Genomic DNA, 18,357 nt, shown 5'->3' with positions numbered 1-18,357 from the left:
TATTTCACAGTTTACTAACAATCCAATCGTCATTAATACTCTTAGGATATGGTTCCAATTCAGACAGACTTTGGATTTATTACTTTTCTTCACTTATTTCCTATATGTAATAATCACCTTTTTTCCCCAGCTAGATTAGATTTAGCATTCTCTCTCTGGCAAAGACATTTCTGCATTTAAAGACATATTATATAGATGGTATCTTTGCAAACTTTGATGATCTCTCACACAAATTTGACCTGCCTCGGTCCATCTTATTTCATTATCTTCAAGTACGTCACTTCCTTCAGTGTCATGATCCCAACTTTCCAAACATATCCTCAGTTTCCAGCTTAGATGATATTCTAGAGACTCCCTTTAATTCAAAGGGTCTAATTTCAAGATTAAATGATCTTTTATCTTCTCTTAAAAATGTAACCCTCGCAAAGATTACAGCAGATTAGGTGGACGAACTGGGGGAGGATATAGAAGAGAATATTTGGGACTGTGCTATACAAAGGTTAAATGACAGCACTTGTTGTGCAAAACTAAGCATTATACAATTTAAAGTTCATAGTGCATAGAGCTCATTTTTCCAAAGCAAGATTAACAAAAATATATCCTAATTTGGACACAAGCTGCGACAGGTGCCATAATGCCCCTGCTAATTTAACTCACATGTTTTGGTCATGCTCTGTTCTGGCAACTTATTGGTCTGTCAGAGGCACTTGATTTAAACATTCAACCCAATTCAATCACAGCTTTACTTGGTGTTATAGATAATAAACATCCCCCAATAAGGAAAAATTATAAAGATATTACTGCTTTTACAACATTGCTTGCACGCAGAAGAATACTATTACATTGGAAATCAAGAAATCCACTCAAAGTGTCCATATGGTTAAAGTGACCTGATGTAATTTATACAGTTAGAGAAGATTAAGTAGTCACTTAGGGGGTCCAGAGACAAATTCTCTTCCATCTGAGGTCCAGTTTTGACATACTTAGGTAAACTTAAATCTATACCCTTAACTCCTTAGTAGATTCTTCCAGTTACTATGCCTATCAATTTTATTTTTGCTCTCCAGTTCATATATATGAGAGGGTCCAGATATGGAATCAATCAGGTGTTGTATTTGTTTTTCAAATGCCTCTTCAGGTGATTTTAAAAGAGTTCCTGAGGGCACACTCATACAGGTACACTGTTTTCATTGTGTATGTAATATACCATGTACATCCAGCTTATATGCATATACAGATATTTACAAGTACTCACACAACCTTGGGCATGACAAAAAGTGACCTCGTTGTAATTTTTAAATTTTTTTTTTAACTTTTTGTATTTATTTATTTATTTTTATTAAACTAATTTACTCAATTATTTTGTTTCTCTCATCCTTTACTCTAGGTGAGTGTACCCCATGTTAGAGTGGGTGGGGTGGGTGGGTATGTGGGTGTTTGTTGATGGTTGTTTATATAAAAAAAAACTAAAAAACTGGGGAATATTTGAGTAAACTTGTTCTTACTGTACTGTATTTTATAACTATCAATATTTCCAAATTGAAAAAAAAAAAGTATTAAATCATTTAATGCTGCTGCGCATGCGGCTTGATGGGAAATGCCTTAGTTATCATCCTGGCAGCCTTGCAGAAAACAATGAGCATGGAGGATCAGGTATTCCAAGGCCCTTATTGACTCTCCTTTGTCAGCTCACACACAACTGACACATGATCTTTTTACCAGATGTCATAAGAACTGAAATGATGAATTTGCCAGTGATGCCTGGTCAGGTTTTTCATATAGGTTTACAAGATGTGCTGGATACGGCTGAGCACTCTATTGCAGTGAAGGAAACTGTCCAGTGGGCTTGCCACAAGCCAAAGCTGGCCTTCAAACAAGGGTCAAGAGTCCCTCAGAGGCTTCAGCTGATTTGTGAAGAAAATAGACCATTCCTCCACTTTGCTTTCCAGAGCTGAGTTTTTTAGTTTCAGGTTCTGTGGTTCGGCCTGTCACTGGCACCAAGGAACTTTGCTTGCATTGTGTCACTGCACTAGCCCCCCTTCAGCTACAGGGTCTCAAGATCCTCATAAGATCCTCATACTCTGGATGACTGGTTGGTTTGTGCTCTCTCCCTAGAGGGTTCACAGTGAACTGGAAGAAGAGCAATCTTCAGCCTCAACAACGGCTTTCTTGGTCTCTACTTCTGTCACAATGAATGCACATCTCTCTCCCCAGAGAGTAAGTTATTAAGTTATTTCCAACTAGGGAAGATGGTGACTGCTCACTGTGCTCAAAAACTACTGGGGTTGATGGCAGCAGCATATGTGACAATTCCACTGGGCTTGCTGAGGGCATGTCCCATGCAGCAGTGGTTCAGTTCTTTTCATTTCTATCCGAAGAAGCACAGGAGGTTGAGGCTGTGTGTTCACACAGTCTTGCATATGAGCCCTGCTTCCCTGGGGAGAGAGGGATTTCCTTTTCAGTGGAACCCCACTGGAAAACCTCCTCACAGAAAACAAATGATCACAGCAGATGCATCACAGACAGGCTGGGGAGCCATCCAAGCAGGACAGTGCTCATGGCTTAGAATGGTACTTCCTCAGGGATCAGGGGGAAGTTTAGACATAGATGATCTGTCACAAGAGAGGCTGGAAGGCTTGTTATATGCTTTCCCCTTCTCCCTCTCATTATACAGTTCTGCTGATTGCTCCATGCTGGCTGGTGCGGCATTGGTTTCCAGACCTGATTCAGCTAATACAGGATCACCCGTGGCAACTGCCATCCTGAGCGAACCTTCTATCACAGGTAGACGGGTATGTTTGGCATCTGTACCCAACCACCCTGCAGCTGTGGGTCTGGCCACTGGGAAATCTGCCTCTCAATGGTTAGACAGGGGAATCTGTGAGATATTGAGCAATGCCAGGGCCTCATGTACATGACTTAATTACTCCTTGAGGTGGAGAATCTTTTTGGAGTGTCTGGCCATGGATGTTGACCCTGTAGCTTGTCTGTGCCTTCTGCAGTGTCAGTTGGACCATGGCTAGGCGGCAAGTACAGTTAAGGTTTATGCTCATGCCATATTGGCATTTCATGGGAGATCAATGGCCTGCCATTGGGTCAACATCCCTTAGTGTGTCTGTTTCTGAAGGAAGCTCAGTGCTTGTGTCCAGGCTGTAGCCTGCAAGCACCAAGCTGGGACTTGCCTCTTATATTAAAGTCTCTCATGAGGGCCCCATATAAGCCTATTACTAATGCAGACTTGAAAGTTCTGTCTCTCAAGACAGTTTTTCTGTTGGCTCTTCGCTCTGTGAAACAGGCTGGAAAGCTGTGTGCACTCAATTAGTGATGATTGTTTATGGTGGAGGGGAGACAGCACTGTGGTGTCACTTTGGCCTAATTCTGCCTTCTTGCCAAAAGTGCCTAATCTCCAGTCCATGAACCAGGTACTGGGGGTGGGTCAGTTTCAACCTTCTTCCTCTTTGCAGGCAGAGCAGGAGGAGTTGCTCAACCTGTGTCCAGTCAGGGCTTTGAGTGTTTATATAACTCGTACTCAGCCTCTGAGAAGGTTTCATTCTTGGCTTTTCATTTGCTATGGAAAGTCAAACAAAATTTGCCGCTTTCTAAGCAGTGTTTGTCACATTGGTTGGTTGATGTCATTTCGCATGCTTACGCAGAAAAGGACTTTCCAGTCCCTACAGGTATAACAACCCACTCAACCAGAAGTGTAGCTGCTTCATGGGCAGCACTGAAGGGAGTTCCCTTGTGGGACATCTGTGCTGCAACATCATGGCCTACACCATGTACATTTACAAAAGTCGATGTGACCTGTTCAGTACCAGCATGTTGGTTGCCCAGCAAGGTTCAGAGAATTAGGTTCTTCTATTCCTTGTGACCTTTTTGGTATGAGTCATCCTATTTAGATTGTTGTAACAGTCAGAGTGAGGTTGAAACAAATTGTAAGTTATGAATGTAACTATGCATCTGTTAGACCATCACTATCCTTGTCGCTCAGAACACTATGAGGCATTCAAGGAAAGAGGATAAGCTGGAAGTTGGCCCCACTTTTATAGTGCTGGAAGTCGGCTTCTGGGGCCATGTTGCCTATATGTGTGCGCACACCAGCAAACATTATAAATATGTATCTATTCAATACATTTTATATATGTTAATTAAAGGGATACTTCATGAAGTAAATCACATCAATGCATTAAACCAGGGGTGTCAAACTCAAATATACAGTGGGCCAAAATTTAAAACTTGGACAAAGTTGCGGGCCAACATTGATATTTATTGAAAAAATGGACTCAAACAAGTTCAAACAATATGGAACAAGCAAAGCTTGATATAACGTAATATTGCACACATGCAAAATCGAATTTCAAATAAAAAAACACATCAATGGCATTCATTTCTTAAATAAAATTTAAATAAAAATCGTATGCCTCTTTTTTTATTTGCAGCCTTCTTTAAATTAAAATTTAACAGTAATCTTTTTCCATAGGCTAATAATAAATTTAAACATAAAATAACAATAATAAACCAATTGACTAATAATAATATCCTTCAATGAACGTGCAACCATTCAAGCCCATGCCTTGGACTAGCAAGAAAAAGTGCATAAAGACAACTTTAATTGTAGCTGAGTTTGCTACACACTGATCTACTCTGTGTTCAAGCCAGATACCTGGCATCTCTTCTTGGATGCTAGTTCATCAATATCTGGGCTCAGGCTCTGAGCTGAGGAAATCCTCAGGATCGAGCAGAGGTGTTCATCTGTCAGATGACTCCTGTGAGATGTTTTGGTCATCTTCATGGAGTAGAACAGCTGCTCACATAGATAAGTGCTGCCGAACATGGAGAGCATCTGAGCAGCTTGGGTGCGGAGCTGAGGCATTGTGTCAGGGATGAAATGTGGAAACTGTGCGGCACCCACAGCATCATACTTTGACTTCAGCGTGTCTGTACACTGGAGTTCAATCAGCTCCATTTGGAGGTTGGTAGGTGCGTTTTCCACATCAACTACAAACGGATTGCTGAGCAGTTCAAACCTACATTTCTGGACATCAAAGTCGGCAAATCGCTGGGTAAACTCGGCGCTGAGCACGCTGAGTTTTTCAGAAAACTGTGCACATGGGAACACAGCGGTAGAGATCTGCGTTTTTGTTTGGCAGTAGGGAAAATGGCCCAGGTTTCCTTGCAGCATCTGATTCTCCCACAGGCACAATTTAGTTTTAAAAGCCCTCACTGCAGCGTACATGTCTATGATGATACACTCCTGCCCTTGAAGCTGCAGGTTCAGCGCATCGAGATGGCTCGTGATGTCACACATAAAGGCCAGCTCACACAGAAACTTTTGCTCCCAGAGCTCTGCTGTGTCTTTCCCTTTGCTTTCCAGAAACTGTCATATTTCCTCATGGAGCTCGAAACATCTGTTCAGTACTTTTCCTTGGCTTAACCATCTCACCTCTGTGTGATAAGGCACGCCTGCATATTCCGAACCACACTCCTCCAAAAGAGACTTGAACTGGCGGTGATTCAGACCTTTGGCTCTTATAAAGTTAACTGCTCGTATTACTGTGGTCATAACATGTTCCATCTTTAGGGCTTTGCCACACAGTGCTTCTTGATGTATAATGCAGTGATAAACAGTTAGCTCACCCGCACAGTTCTCCTCCCGCATCTTCTCACGTACCCTGCCCACCAGTCCACTCTTTTGACCGCACATCGCTGGTGCACCATCTGTCGTTAATCCCACGAGTTTATCCCAAGTCACCCTTGTTTCAGTTACACATTTGGAAACCTCTTCAAAGATTTCCTTTCCCGTGGTTGTGCCATGCATTGATTTGAATCCCAAAAGTTCCTCCGTAACACACATATTTGAGTCCACTCCACGGATGAAGACTGCCAGCTGGGGAGTATCAGATGTGTCGCTGCTCTCATCCACAGCAAGGGAGAATGCAAAGAAATCTTTTCCTTTTCCTGTCAGCTGGTCATATAGATTGGTGGTAAGATCACATGTGTGATCAGCTACTGTGTTTCTGCTCAGGCTCACATTTGAAAATGCTTGTTTTTTTCTCTGGGCACATGACGTCACAAACTTTTATCATGCACTTTTTCACAAACTCTCCCTCATTGAAGGGCCAGGCTCATTTTGCGATCTCTACTGCCACAACAAAACTTGCCTTTACAGCAGCCTCACTTTGTGAGATTGCTTTTTTGAACATAGTCTGTTGTGAAACCAAACTTCTTTTCATCTCCTCTACTTTCTGGTGCCTTTGAGTCATGTCCATGTTCTTGTACTTGTCGTAGTGTTTCGTTTCATAGTGTCTTCTAATGTTGTACTCTTTGGTTATAGCCACGGTGGCACCACATACAAGACAAACAGGTCTGTCTTTTACATATGTAAACAGATATTCTGCCTCCCACCTGTCCAGAAAGCTCCTGTTTTCTGCCTTTCTTTTCGCAATTTTTGGGACGGATGGCACGGTGCCAATAGCGGCATGAGGTCTTCATGACTACTGTCAACAGAGGAGAGGGTGTATATGGGTCCTGTACTGATTGACGTGCCAAAACACGGGCAGTGCATTCTGGGATTTGTAGTATTAGCAGTACATGCGCTGTATAATACCGGCGGGCCAGCTCTAGTAGTCATTTGGTATTGCCTCGCGGGCCAAATATAATTACACTGCGGGCCAAATTTGGCACCTATGCATTAAACACTTACACATGCAGTATAGAACAGGCCTTTGGCCCATGTGTTTGTGGGATATTTAGGTTGGAGTCCATCTCTGTTTCTTAATCTTTTTGAATCAATAGTTTTATTTTTACTGTTGTGATGTCAAAGCAATGCATTTTTAAATGCATTACTAATGCAAATGAACTGAACCAACCACTATGGACTACTTCCTTGGTTTTTTTTCAGTAATTTTGTTAAAATATATGAAATGTTTCTAAGTTAAGCATTCATTGTTGAAAAAACATCTCCTAAGACTATTTAATGTCATTTTTACTATTAGATGTTTCTCACATTCAGATTCTGTCCAGTGGACAAAGAAATAACATAATACCGTATTTTAATCAATATTTATTGGTGGTGATGAAGATTAAGTAGAAATCCACCATTACCATAGTTTTTCGGTGTTTAGAATGTAACAGATTTCTGACAGGGCAAAGTGTTATACTGTGAAAGCTGTACAGTTCATCCTCATGGACTTAAAATAGCACAGTGTAAATATACTGTCTTTAGTCTTTTCCCTCATCTGTTTAGGAATCATAAAGAAATAGATATAGTAGTTATAGATACAGTCACATTTCATCCTTCATAACAGAGACAGGATCCATCCAGTCCAATGAGTTCTTCACATACAGCCCAGAACCTCTGAGTCAACACCTCAATTTATTGATCATGAATAAAGTCAACACAAGGAAACAGAAAGTGAAATCCAACAGTGAATTATTTCACCATCACTTGAAGAATAGGAACAAAAACAACAACAGCTCCACAAGAACAATCAAGTCCCAGGTCAGCATCTCTCCAGCAGAGTCAATGAACCGGACTGTTCTCTGTCTCCGGAGCTCTGCTGCTGACGACGTCCCACCATGATGAGACAGAATCCACGGTCGGTTCTCTGGTGTGATTGACAGGAAGGACGAGAAGAGGAGCAACAGAGACCTAGTTCACGCCGTGGATTCAGCAGGAGCCACGTTCGTGCATCTGAGGTTCAGAGAGTCCGGCACTTTAAGGAAACAGTCTGCCGCGCGTGGAGGTTTAGTTTAGCCCAGATCCTCGGCTGTGACTATCTGATGGATTCACTGCCACCTCCACAGTAACACACTGTTCCCATGAAGGAAACAGGAAACGTGAGTCTCTGTGATCGTCGTGCTGTCGTAGTGAGGCTGGCAGTTGTTGGTCTGCTCGGACGGACCTCCCTCTTTCTGCCCTCGGCTCCAGTAGGCTGTCCGCCCGTAGGAACACAAGCAGCGAGGGCGGAGATATGTTTCATTTCAGAGAGTAGCCACCGCCTGAACTCGATCCTCTCCAGGTCTCACCACGACGACACAGCCCGCTCAGCCGAGTACAAGCACCAGGATGCCGGTGAAAGGCGGAGGAAGACTGGCCTCTTACCCGAGCAGGAGCGAGGCTGTCGGAGTAAGTGTCACTGTTTGTGTTTGACATGAGCGACGTCACGTTTGGTAACAACTCCGCCATAGTTAGAACACGGCTCTGCTAATGACGGCTGTTGAGAGCAAGTGTGTGTGTGTGTGTGTGTGTGTGTGTGTGTGAGTGTGAGTGAGAGAGAGAGAGCGAGAGTCGAAATGAAGTGTGTGTGCGCGAGCGTGTGTTTGTCGAAGTGAACTGTGTGTGTGTGTGTGTGTGTGTGAGGTGTACATGTTCCGGCCAATAGTGAGCACTTCACTTCACCTGTTGTGCTTCAGGGGAGCCAATAGAAAAGCCTGTTATTAGAACCAGTATTTACTCTGCTACTGGTTCCAGTTCTCAGCCTGAAACTGGAGGAACTTTGGCCAAAGCCCAATGTTGGTCTGAGACCCAGCTGTGATCCTGATCCTGACCAGTGTGTTCTCTGAGATTAGAAGGTCACTGTAAGTAATCAGACGAGGTGTGTGTGTTGCTCTTTTATGAACATGGACAAAGTTTCACAGTTTGAACCGAGTTCGATTAAATGAAAATTATCATTACATATTTAATAAGAACATAATGTCAGTGTGAACACAGGGGACAATAACAACTCTGCTGTTGGTCAGAGTTGACTGGTTGTGTGTGTGTTTGTGTGTGTGTGTTTGCGTATACCACCCTGAGGCTCCTCCTGGTCTGGCTGGTTATGCCCAGAAGGAGGAAGATGAATTTTTTCAGATCTTTTCAGATTAATGGTCATCCTTCAAGGGAAATCCTGGGGGCTATGTGTGTGTGTTGTTTATGGGATCAGTCATATTTCTTCAGTCTGTTCCTTCAGAGCTGTTTTCCACACAGTTGAGTTATGAGGTTTCATTGTGTCACAGCTGTGATTCAGGGGACAGAGATAGTTCTGTTTTTCTCTGTTTTTCTTTGGTTTTCTGTCGCTTGTTTCCTCTGGTTTTCTGTCGCTTGTTTCCTCTGGTTTTCTCTGGTTTTCTCTTGTTTTCTCTCTGCTCAGGAGGACCAGGACTAATCCAGGTGGGCCACCACATCAGTGGTCTGGTCTAACATCCACTAAGTTTGATTAGTCCTCTGTGTGTGTCAGTCATTCACTGAGAGCTGAGTGTGTGTCAGGACTGGACTTACCTGAGCTGCTGCTGATACACATCGAAGAGAAAATTAGAAATAAAGACCTGAGCTCAATAAAGGCCCCACCCACTCTCTGAGGTCATACAGGAGCTGACAACTGTTGAGGTCTCACTGTAAATGCCCACTGATGATGTGACTTTGATAGAGCCAATGGTGTCAGTCATCAGTCAGTCAGTCAGTTATCAGTCATCAGTCAGTCGTCATAAAACTGAGTTTATTGGATTTCTTTGATAACTTTAGCCTATATTTACTACCACATAATTACTGCCGCTTTTAATTTGACTCAACTTCGGCATTCTGGCTCTACTGGGTGTCCTATGTCTAAAAAAGAATTATTGACAAATTGTAGCCTACATGCCATGATAAACATTACCAGCACTGTTTGAATACTCAATAGATAATTTGCAAGTTATGGTAAAATTAATGTGATCAGCGAGAATATTTGTATCACGTTAAGCACATTGGGAGAACCTAGGCTAATTATTGTCGTAGGCTAATTGCTTTGTCAAAATTCAGTGATTAAAAAAAGTTTGCTTATTACAGATAACTTGTTTCACTTCTAGCCTGCAACTGAGGTCATGAGCTTGGGGGTGATGTAATTATGTTTTCTGTCACATTCACTAACCTGTCGGTCTTTCAAATCTTTGTAAAGGTCGTCACGTTTGTCTGCTAGATGTTTAGCCAAGTTTGACGTGTTACCGTCCTTTGTTTGAATGGCTCTGAAACATGTTTTACAGGCCTCATGGTGTCTGTGGGCTTTCCTTTACAGTCCACCCTGAATCTGAAATGCTTACAGCTTTCACTTCACCCATCAGTTTCATCAACAAGCCGAGGACTATCGGCAAGGGATCCTGTGCTTGTACTCATGTCTGCTGTCTCTGTCTCTGGCCTCACTCACTGGTGCCTGTGAGAGGTGCCTGCCCGCTGCATGACAGGAAAAATGGTTGCCACGCCCACTAGCCTACGTGTGCAAGGACCATGAAAGAGAGTGAAAGCAGTGCGCTGCACGCATATACAGGACATGTGTCTCTTATTTTAATAAAGTACCGATACTTAAAAATGGGATATCGTACTGTTTTTTGCATCAAGGTATCATGATACCTTTCTAGTATCAGTACACCGTGCAACACTAAGTCAGTCATCAGTCAGTCAGTCAGTCAGTCAGTCATCAGTCAGTCATCAATCAGTCAGTCAGTCAGTCAGCCATCAGTCAGTCAGTCAGTCAGTCACTGATTCTGCACTCTAATCAGTTACAGTTCATCAGTCATCAGTCAGTCAGTAATCAGTCAGTTATTAGTCAGTCAGTCACCAGTCAGTCATGATGGTCATGTGACTGTGGACTGAGGTCATGATGATCATGTGACAGTGGACAGAGGTCATGATGTTCAGGGTTCCCTCTGTCTCTGTGTTCCTGTGGTTGTGAATGTCTGGACCATCCTCATCATTTTTCATGTATCTTCATTCCTCATTGTGCGTCACCAGTGATGTTTAATGTGACATCATGAAGGACCTGCTGTTCCCTGGACATTGATGGAATCACTAACCTGGGTTTGGACCTTTTTATCCAGGTGTCTGTATTTCTAATTATACCTGTGATTGATGTGTAAGCAGGAGGCTCAACCACGTCCTGAGGTTCTCAGTGTGTTACCTAAATGTTCCAGAGTCTCCAGAGACCTGACTGAGGACTGAGCTGGTGTTAACGCCCTCTTTAAAGCTGAGAGATCCCAGATATTCCCTGACCACTGGGAGCTGCTGGGAGTGTCTGACTGATAACATTCCTGTGAGTCTCCCTCCCTGTGTGTTTGCTGGCACTGCCCTCTGGCTGGGGAATAGGTTCAGAGGCTAAGGGCGTGGTGCACTGCTGAAACCCAAGCTAACTTCAGGGAAGACCACATTTGATGTCTCACTGGTCTGTACATGTGTGCAAGACTTTAAGCAGCATTCACAGCCTGGTGTCATACAAACATGAAATGAGTATGTGGCCTGTGCACACATGAAGTGACAGAGGGAGACAGGCAATGTTTTGATGCTGATACAACAGTTAGTTCACAGAAACATCTTAAAGCTGTTGGAAGGTTTATTATTCATTTCCTATATCCTGCCTGCATGCTAAGCTAGGCTAAACGTATTTCAGTAATGACACTAAGAACTGAAACTGAAGGCAGCGTTCTCATCTGTCTCTGAGAAAAATGGAAAACAACCCGATCAAAGTGTGTCAGGCTGTAGTTTCACCATTTCCACCACCATGAGAACAGAGCGTTTATTTATTGACTGGGCACTTTTCTGGTTTGTTATTTATCTGGTGAATACGAAAATGCTGCGTTGAGTTCAGGCTGGTCCCATGAAGCAGTGTGTAAATGAATCATGTCCTCAGACACACACACAGCTCATCTCTGAAAGCTGCAGCTGACCTGACAAGTCTTTTCTGGGACAGTGCTGGTATTCAGTCTCAGCCCACTCATGCAGCTTCATGTGGAGCCACTTAGCATAGTTGAGCTCAGCTGTTTGGCTCCAGTGTCAGTCACGAACACTCTCAGGTCCCCTCACTCTCTTCTCTTCATGACACCTGGTCTGGAAGTTTCCTCAGCATCAGGTAGCTTGTGGTTTATTATCAGCTGATAATTAATTTGCCTCACAAGTCAAATAAAGTCTAACGAGTTAATGAAGGACTCAGTGTTACATGAGTGGAAGGGGCCACTGTGTTATTATTATTATTATTATTATTTTTGTTTTTTTGTGTCCTGTCCCTGTACCATAGGAAAGCAGTATGAGTGGCTTGGATGCCTTGTGTTATTGGGGCAGATTTACTCTGTGGAGGAGGAGTATGGGATACTCTTCCTGCCGCATATTTTAACTTTATTAAGACAACCGGACCGCATTAGAAATGAGAGTGGACAGGAAGAGGAAAACAGAGAGAATATGGGGAAAAAGAAATAAGGGGGTGGAGAGACAGAGAAAAACAACAACAGCAACAGCAAAACAACCATAGTAACATTAACAGTAACTACCCATATGGGTAGTTGGGTGGGTAGTTGATCTGGGGGCTGCAGTAACACCGCCCTCCCAAGACCAAAGGTACAAGCAGCTGGAAACCAGGCCACAGCTGCCCCCAGGGCCCGAGGACCTGAGGCAGCATGCCCCCACGACAGCCATGTTCCCAACCAAAAGGGGATTCTGCAGGGGGGGTACAGAGGCAACAGCCCACAGTGCAAGGATGTGTGTATGTGTGGATGTGCATGTGTGACTGAGTGAGTTGGGTGTGTGCAATAAAATTGGGGGAGGGGCATGGGCGCCCCACCGCTAGTAGACGGCAGAGTCTCACCTGCCCTACCCCCAAGGCCCAAATGTCGTATGATATCTAACGTGCAATTAAAATTGAGGAGGAGCGTGATGACAATAGCAGGGCCGGTGGCCAGTCCTGCACCCCAACCTGCCCCATCCCCGCACTGCCCCTCAGAGCCCTAGTGTCATGTGGAACGTGGTGTGTGGTACAGGGGAGCAACAAGGGCAGGCGAGGCATGCAGAGCCCCACCACCCCCAACAACACTACGTAATGAGATTAATTATTGGAGTCCAGATGTGTTCGAATTCTGTTAATTGATTTTCCTTACAGGCAGACATCCTCTCCAAGGAAACATGATCTATCTGTCATTATTATTGATAACACCATTACCCATACAGCTGTTCCTGGACACTCTCTCTCTCTTTTCTCCTCTCTCCTCTCCTCTCCTCCCCTCCCCCCACCCCCCCTTTCTCCTCCTAAACCCAACCGGTCGAGGCAGATGGCCGCCCACTCTGAGCCCGGTTCTGTTGGAGGCTTTGTGGAGAATTTTGTCCTGTATCAGCTGTAGGTTGGAGTTTTGAGTCATGCTAAAGGTGTTTGTCCAGAAATTGGAGTCTGGGTTGGTGAGTAAGTCTTTTCCCCATTTGAGAGTTGGGAGCAAGAGAGTTGATTCCGATTCTGCTAATCTTACATAAATTCAAGAGAGTAGTTTTTGGGATGGAAGTTTTAAAAAGTTTGCTATTGTTGGTGGGAGTTCTAGGCCTAATTGCTTGGTGTTAAACCAAGCTTGAATTATGGATTTTAGCTGAAGATATTCTAGGTATTTGTTTTTGTCAATGCCATAAAGTTCTACCATTTTGTCAAATGGGATCATACGATTATCTTGGAGAATATGCCGCTGTGTTTTTAGTTCAGCACATGTTGTGATTTTTAAAGTGTTCAAACATGTCGTTGACCCAGGACTGACCACACTGCTGCAGACACCTGCAGGTCAGACAAGAAGCTGAAGGTAATCGATAATCAACCCAGAGTCAACCCTCATCACTTTGATTCTCGTCATCACAGAATCATTCATCTGGACTCTGAATTAGTCCTGAACAGAGTAGCTTCTTCTGATCAACCTGTTACAGGATAAAAGAGCCTTGAGTTCTGCAGGAATGAGACCTAAATCCTCACCTACCATGTTGTCACTTCCTGTTCCCCAGTCCTGAGTCTCTGGTTGTTTGATTGTGTTTCTGGTTGATGACTGAAATCAGTCTGTGTTTAACACCAGCTCAAGACATTTTCAGGTTTGATTCCCTCAAATCAAAGCTGTCAGTAAATCCCCCAATCCAAACCTCTTGAAGCTTTTCCGTCTGTTAAAAAAGGCCGCTTGCTAATAAGTGTCTAAATGAGACTACAGAGATTGTCGGGACATTAAATGTCATCAGTCCAACATGAAAACCGATCTACTCACCAGTCCACCTTTACAGCCTTGTTGTGTTTCTACTCTTGCTCTAACAAACTGTTACTAACTTTGTCAGAGGAAAAGCTTTCGTAGAAGAGCTCAGAGCTAAATCATACTACAAGTTAAAGTTTAGTGGTGGTGATGGTGAATTCATGTGACCATGGTGTAGTTGGTTTATAGCCTTTTACTTTTTACTGCTGCTGACTGTATTTAGGCTTCAAACATCATAAAGTGGTGTCATTAGTGAAGATTATCCTGCTGAACAAAATCTGTCAGCACCAGAAACTGTTGGTCATTTTCTCCAAAACACACTGGAGAAATCCTATTGGCTGTTTGTCAAGGGAACCAGGTGTTGATGACTAACAAACATATACGTAATAATTGCAGCTGTTGTATGAATAATAAATATGTGTCTATTCAGCTGTTGTACATAGTGGGATTGCACTGTACTGCCTTTGTGTGGACATTTGAATGTGGGCGATGCTGCATTTGCCTAGTGTCTTAGAGAATAGGCCAGTTTTGTGTGTGTGCGTGTGTGAGAGTGAGAGAGAGCTTTTACTGCTCTCATGTATTGAACACAAATAAGTAAATAAGTTTATTTATTCAGAACCTTTCAGACACAAAATCACAAAATACTTCACATCAATAAAAAGCAGAATAAGTTCCAGACAGATGAAGAAATAAGAAAATAAAATAAGATAAAATAAGATAAGATAAAAAAAAAATATATATGATCAAAATCATTAAAATAAAAAGGAGCAGGTGTTCAGACTGACTAACCAGAATAAAAAGGTTTTCGGCTGCTTCACAAAGACTTAACAGGATCATGTCTGTGGATCATGATGATCAGTGGAGAGTGGTTCAGTCACCTCAGGTTTTAAACTAAGAACCCGATTGGCCGAGGAGGTCAGTAACATACTGGGGTGTTTGTGCATGCAGGGCTCTGAAGGTTAGGATGCTGAGAGAGAGGATAACAGATAACTACAGTTTGGAGACGTTCAAAGATGTTTGATTCAAACTGGTAAAAACAGTGTCACGATAATCTGAACTTCAGTCACCACAGATCTTAATGTTCCTCAACTGGAAACATCAGGAGCTGGTAAACTGAGGTGATTATCAACAGACAGATCACCCCAGGACTGAAGACAAAGACCTAATGACCCAATCGACTGTGTGATGTTTGGAATGATGACTGAAGACAGGATTCAGCGGGGTTCATTTAAGATGACATATAAATGAGAAGAACAGGAGACCCAAAACAAAATCACGCGGGACACCACCTGACAGAGAAGCTGTGTCTGACCTGAACTGACCCACAGAGACTGAAAAACAGGATGAGAACCAGTCTGAGGCAGACCCAGATACCCACCAGCTGGTTTAGACTATTCATTAAAATCCATGGTGGAAGGTTTACATAGTATTTCTATTTTATCACATTTATCTCAGATTCCCTCTGCACTGAACTGATACTCTTTTGTGCTGCTGTGTTAATTTGAATGTCCTTTATGGGGATCAACAAAGGTACATCTTATCTTAACATGAGAAATTGGCATCTCTCATCGTCTGCAGCCACCATCATGATGTGACTTTAATAAGAGCTGTTTCTGTTGCATGTAATTTATGAAAACCTGACTGAAAGGCAGTAATTCACATTGGAGGGTGGGGTCTGGATTAGTTTTTTTCAACAGAGGTTGAACTATAGTGGGTTTAACCTGTCTAAGGAGCCAGGTGAAAGAGAGGTTGATCATAGTTTAAATAGGGGGAAGAGTGAAGAATGTGAAGGAAACCAGATGAAGACTTAATTATGTGCAACAACTTAGTGACGTCCTCTAAGGAAATGGGAGAAAATTAGTACAGAGTAGTAATGCAGGGAACACTTGATGAGGATGATGATGATGATGATGATGATGACATTGTGATTGGTGTCAGAGAAGACCAGGACCTGTGGAGCAGTGGGAGAGGCATGTTTGATTTTGTTTTGTCAGCTGAAGGTTGGTGAAGTTTTCATCCTAACATCCTTCATCATTTCACTCAGACTGATTAAAGCTCCATGAAGTCTCTGTCTTCCTACTCTGTGGCCTGAATCTGTGGATAGAGTCATTGATATAAAGTGAAGTTTGACAGAGTAGATTTGTTCAGTTTTAAAAGGAGCCACTATATCTAACGCAGAGGAGCGCTATTCATTACAGAGTCTAGTTCATGGATGTGGCACCAGGTTTCCAGGAGTGAGTGGAGCTGTTGTTGTGTGTCTGACCTTAGAGCAGCTTCACACACTGATACAATAACATACTGATACAGTCACACACTGATACAGTCATGCACTGATACAATAACACACTGATACACTAACACACTGACACAGTCACACACTGATACAGTCACACTGATACAATGACAGTCACACACTGATACAGTCACACGCTGACGAGCTGTGGACACTGCTGCCTCTGCTTCTGATATATCAATTGAAAGACTAAGAGACAGACTTCACAGATATCACTGTCTCTCTGTCACACACACACACACACACACACACACACAGTTTTTACTGTTATTTCCCAGTAATTACACTGTTTGATTTCTGCTGCTCTCAGATCAACATCAGAGTCACGACAGGATGAGGCTCTGACTTCTGCAGTGAACCAGATGAATAATAAATAAACTCAGTGAGTTAGGACCAGGACACACACACACACACACACACACACACACACACACACACACACACACACTCTCACTCACTCACTCTCACTTCACAGTTATTCATGTCTGTGATGTCTGTGGCAGCTCAGTCAGAGCTGAAGCTTCTACTGTCAGCTGCTGCTTATTCCACCTGCATCTGTGTTTTTAAAATAAATTTCACTGTCATCTACAGGACACTGATCCAGATGTTATCTTATAACAGATATTTCTGTGGGGATGTCTGTGTCAGCCTGGTCCCTCTCTGTTTACACTGTCAACATCTGTACAGCTGTGAGATCCACATACTGACAACATCTGTACAGTTGTGAGGTTCACACATTGTCATCTGTACCGCTGTGAGGTTCACACATTGTCATCATCTGTGCAGCTGTGAGGTTCACAGTCAACATCTGTACAGCTGTGAGGCCCACACACTGTCAACATCTGTACAGCTGTATGGTCCACACTGTCAACATCTGTACAGCTGTGAGGTCCACATACTGACAACATCTGTAAAGCTGTGAGGTCCACACTGTCAACATCTGTACACCTGTGAGGTCCACACACTGCCAATATCTGTATAGCTGTGGGGTCCACACTGTCAACATCTGTGTACCTGTGAGGTCCACACACTATCAACATCTGTTCAGCTGTGAGGTCCACTCTGTCAACATCTGTACAGCTGTGAGATGGACACCTGTTTGTACTATAAAAACATCATCTTCATCAGATCTGTTGTGTAGTGTGTGATGTGTTGTTTAATCTTGTGTTGAGTCATGTTGAAGGAACCACTTGTACAGTTTGTTTGTCACCACAGCAGCTGAACAGGTGTGTTAACCCTGACAGTGGGATGAGCTGTGAGAACAACATGACTCATCAGTCCCTTATTTACATATCTCACACACACACACATACACACACACACACACAGCAGACAGCTGAGCTTACTCTGATGATGATGATGATGATGATGATCATGGAGGCCTCAGGCAGCAGTTGCAGGACTGTGTGTGTTTGTTGTGGTTCAGTGCTTGTGGTCTGGTCTTGGCCTCAGGACTCAGGGTGTGGTGATGTGGACTCGGGGAAAAGGAAGCAGTCTGTAAACCTTCACTCCCTCTTCCTGTCATTCCATAGATAGTGTTCACTGACAGGAAACACACACACACACACACACACACACACACACACACACACATATACTTGTACTTCAACTTCTATCTTTGTGAGGACACTCATTGACATAATGCATTCCCTAACCCCTTACCCTAACCTTAACCATCACAACTGCGTGCCTAACCCTAACTAACACTAAATGCGTTTTTTTACCTAACCTAACCTTAACCTAAACCTAATTCTAACCATAACTCTAAAACCAAGTCTTAACCCTCAAAATGTGATTTGAAGGTGTCTGAAAAAATGTCCTCACTTTCCCAAAATGTCCTCACTCTGTTAGAAAAATACTGTTTTTGGTCCTTACTATGTAGCAAGTACAAGTGTACACACACACACACACACACACACACACACACACACACACACACACACACACACACACACACACACACACACACACACACAGGATGTTTGTTGAATGTGTTGAACTTGAACTGGACCCTGATTTTAACCGAAACTAAAAACATTATTTTATCTAAACTCTTCATATGTTAAAACCTTTAACACTGT

General features: G+C 43.1%; 1 protein-coding gene, 1 long non-coding RNA gene and 1 pseudogene across 5 annotated transcripts in view; 2 read left to right on the top strand and 1 right to left on the bottom strand.

The window, feature by feature from the left end:
- Nucleotides 1–1,392: 1,392 nt before the first annotated feature.
- Nucleotides 1,393–6,765, bottom strand: LOC139624758 (general transcription factor II-I repeat domain-containing protein 2-like; annotated as a pseudogene).
- Nucleotides 6,766–7,476: 711 nt separating this feature from the next.
- Nucleotides 7,477–18,357, top strand: part of tjp2b (tight junction protein 2b (zona occludens 2)) — a 64,265-nt gene continuing 53,384 nt past the window's right edge. The window contains exons 1-2 of one of the 4 annotated variants that reach the window (XM_071481750.1): nt 7,477–8,128; nt 8,474–8,580. Coding sequence is in view for 2 of the 4 variants with exons in the window: in XM_071481748.1 (XP_071337849.1) it covers nt 8,069–8,128 (60 nt within the window). In the remaining 2 variants the exon portion in view is untranslated. The remainder of the gene's footprint in view (nt 8,129–8,473; nt 8,581–18,357) is intronic. The other 3 variants (XM_071481754.1, XM_071481748.1, XM_071481753.1) reach the window with 3 other exon arrangements.
- On the top strand, nt 8,587–16,137 carry LOC139623504 (uncharacterized). Its single transcript, XR_011691532.1, has 3 exons — nt 8,587–10,418; nt 10,450–13,168; nt 13,506–16,137. It is a non-coding gene; the product is annotated as an uncharacterized lncRNA (long non-coding RNA).

This window comes from Trachinotus anak, unplaced genomic scaffold (assembly GCF_046630095.1).
Source record: "Trachinotus anak isolate AG129_WGS33_773 ecotype Australia unplaced genomic scaffold, CSIRO_AGI_Tana_v1 ptg000008l, whole genome shotgun sequence".
NCBI classification, from domain to species: domain Eukaryota; kingdom Metazoa; phylum Chordata; class Actinopteri; order Carangiformes; family Carangidae; genus Trachinotus; species Trachinotus anak.
Note: the sequence above shows the minus strand (reverse complement) of the source record. Positions and strands in the feature narration are given on the sequence as shown.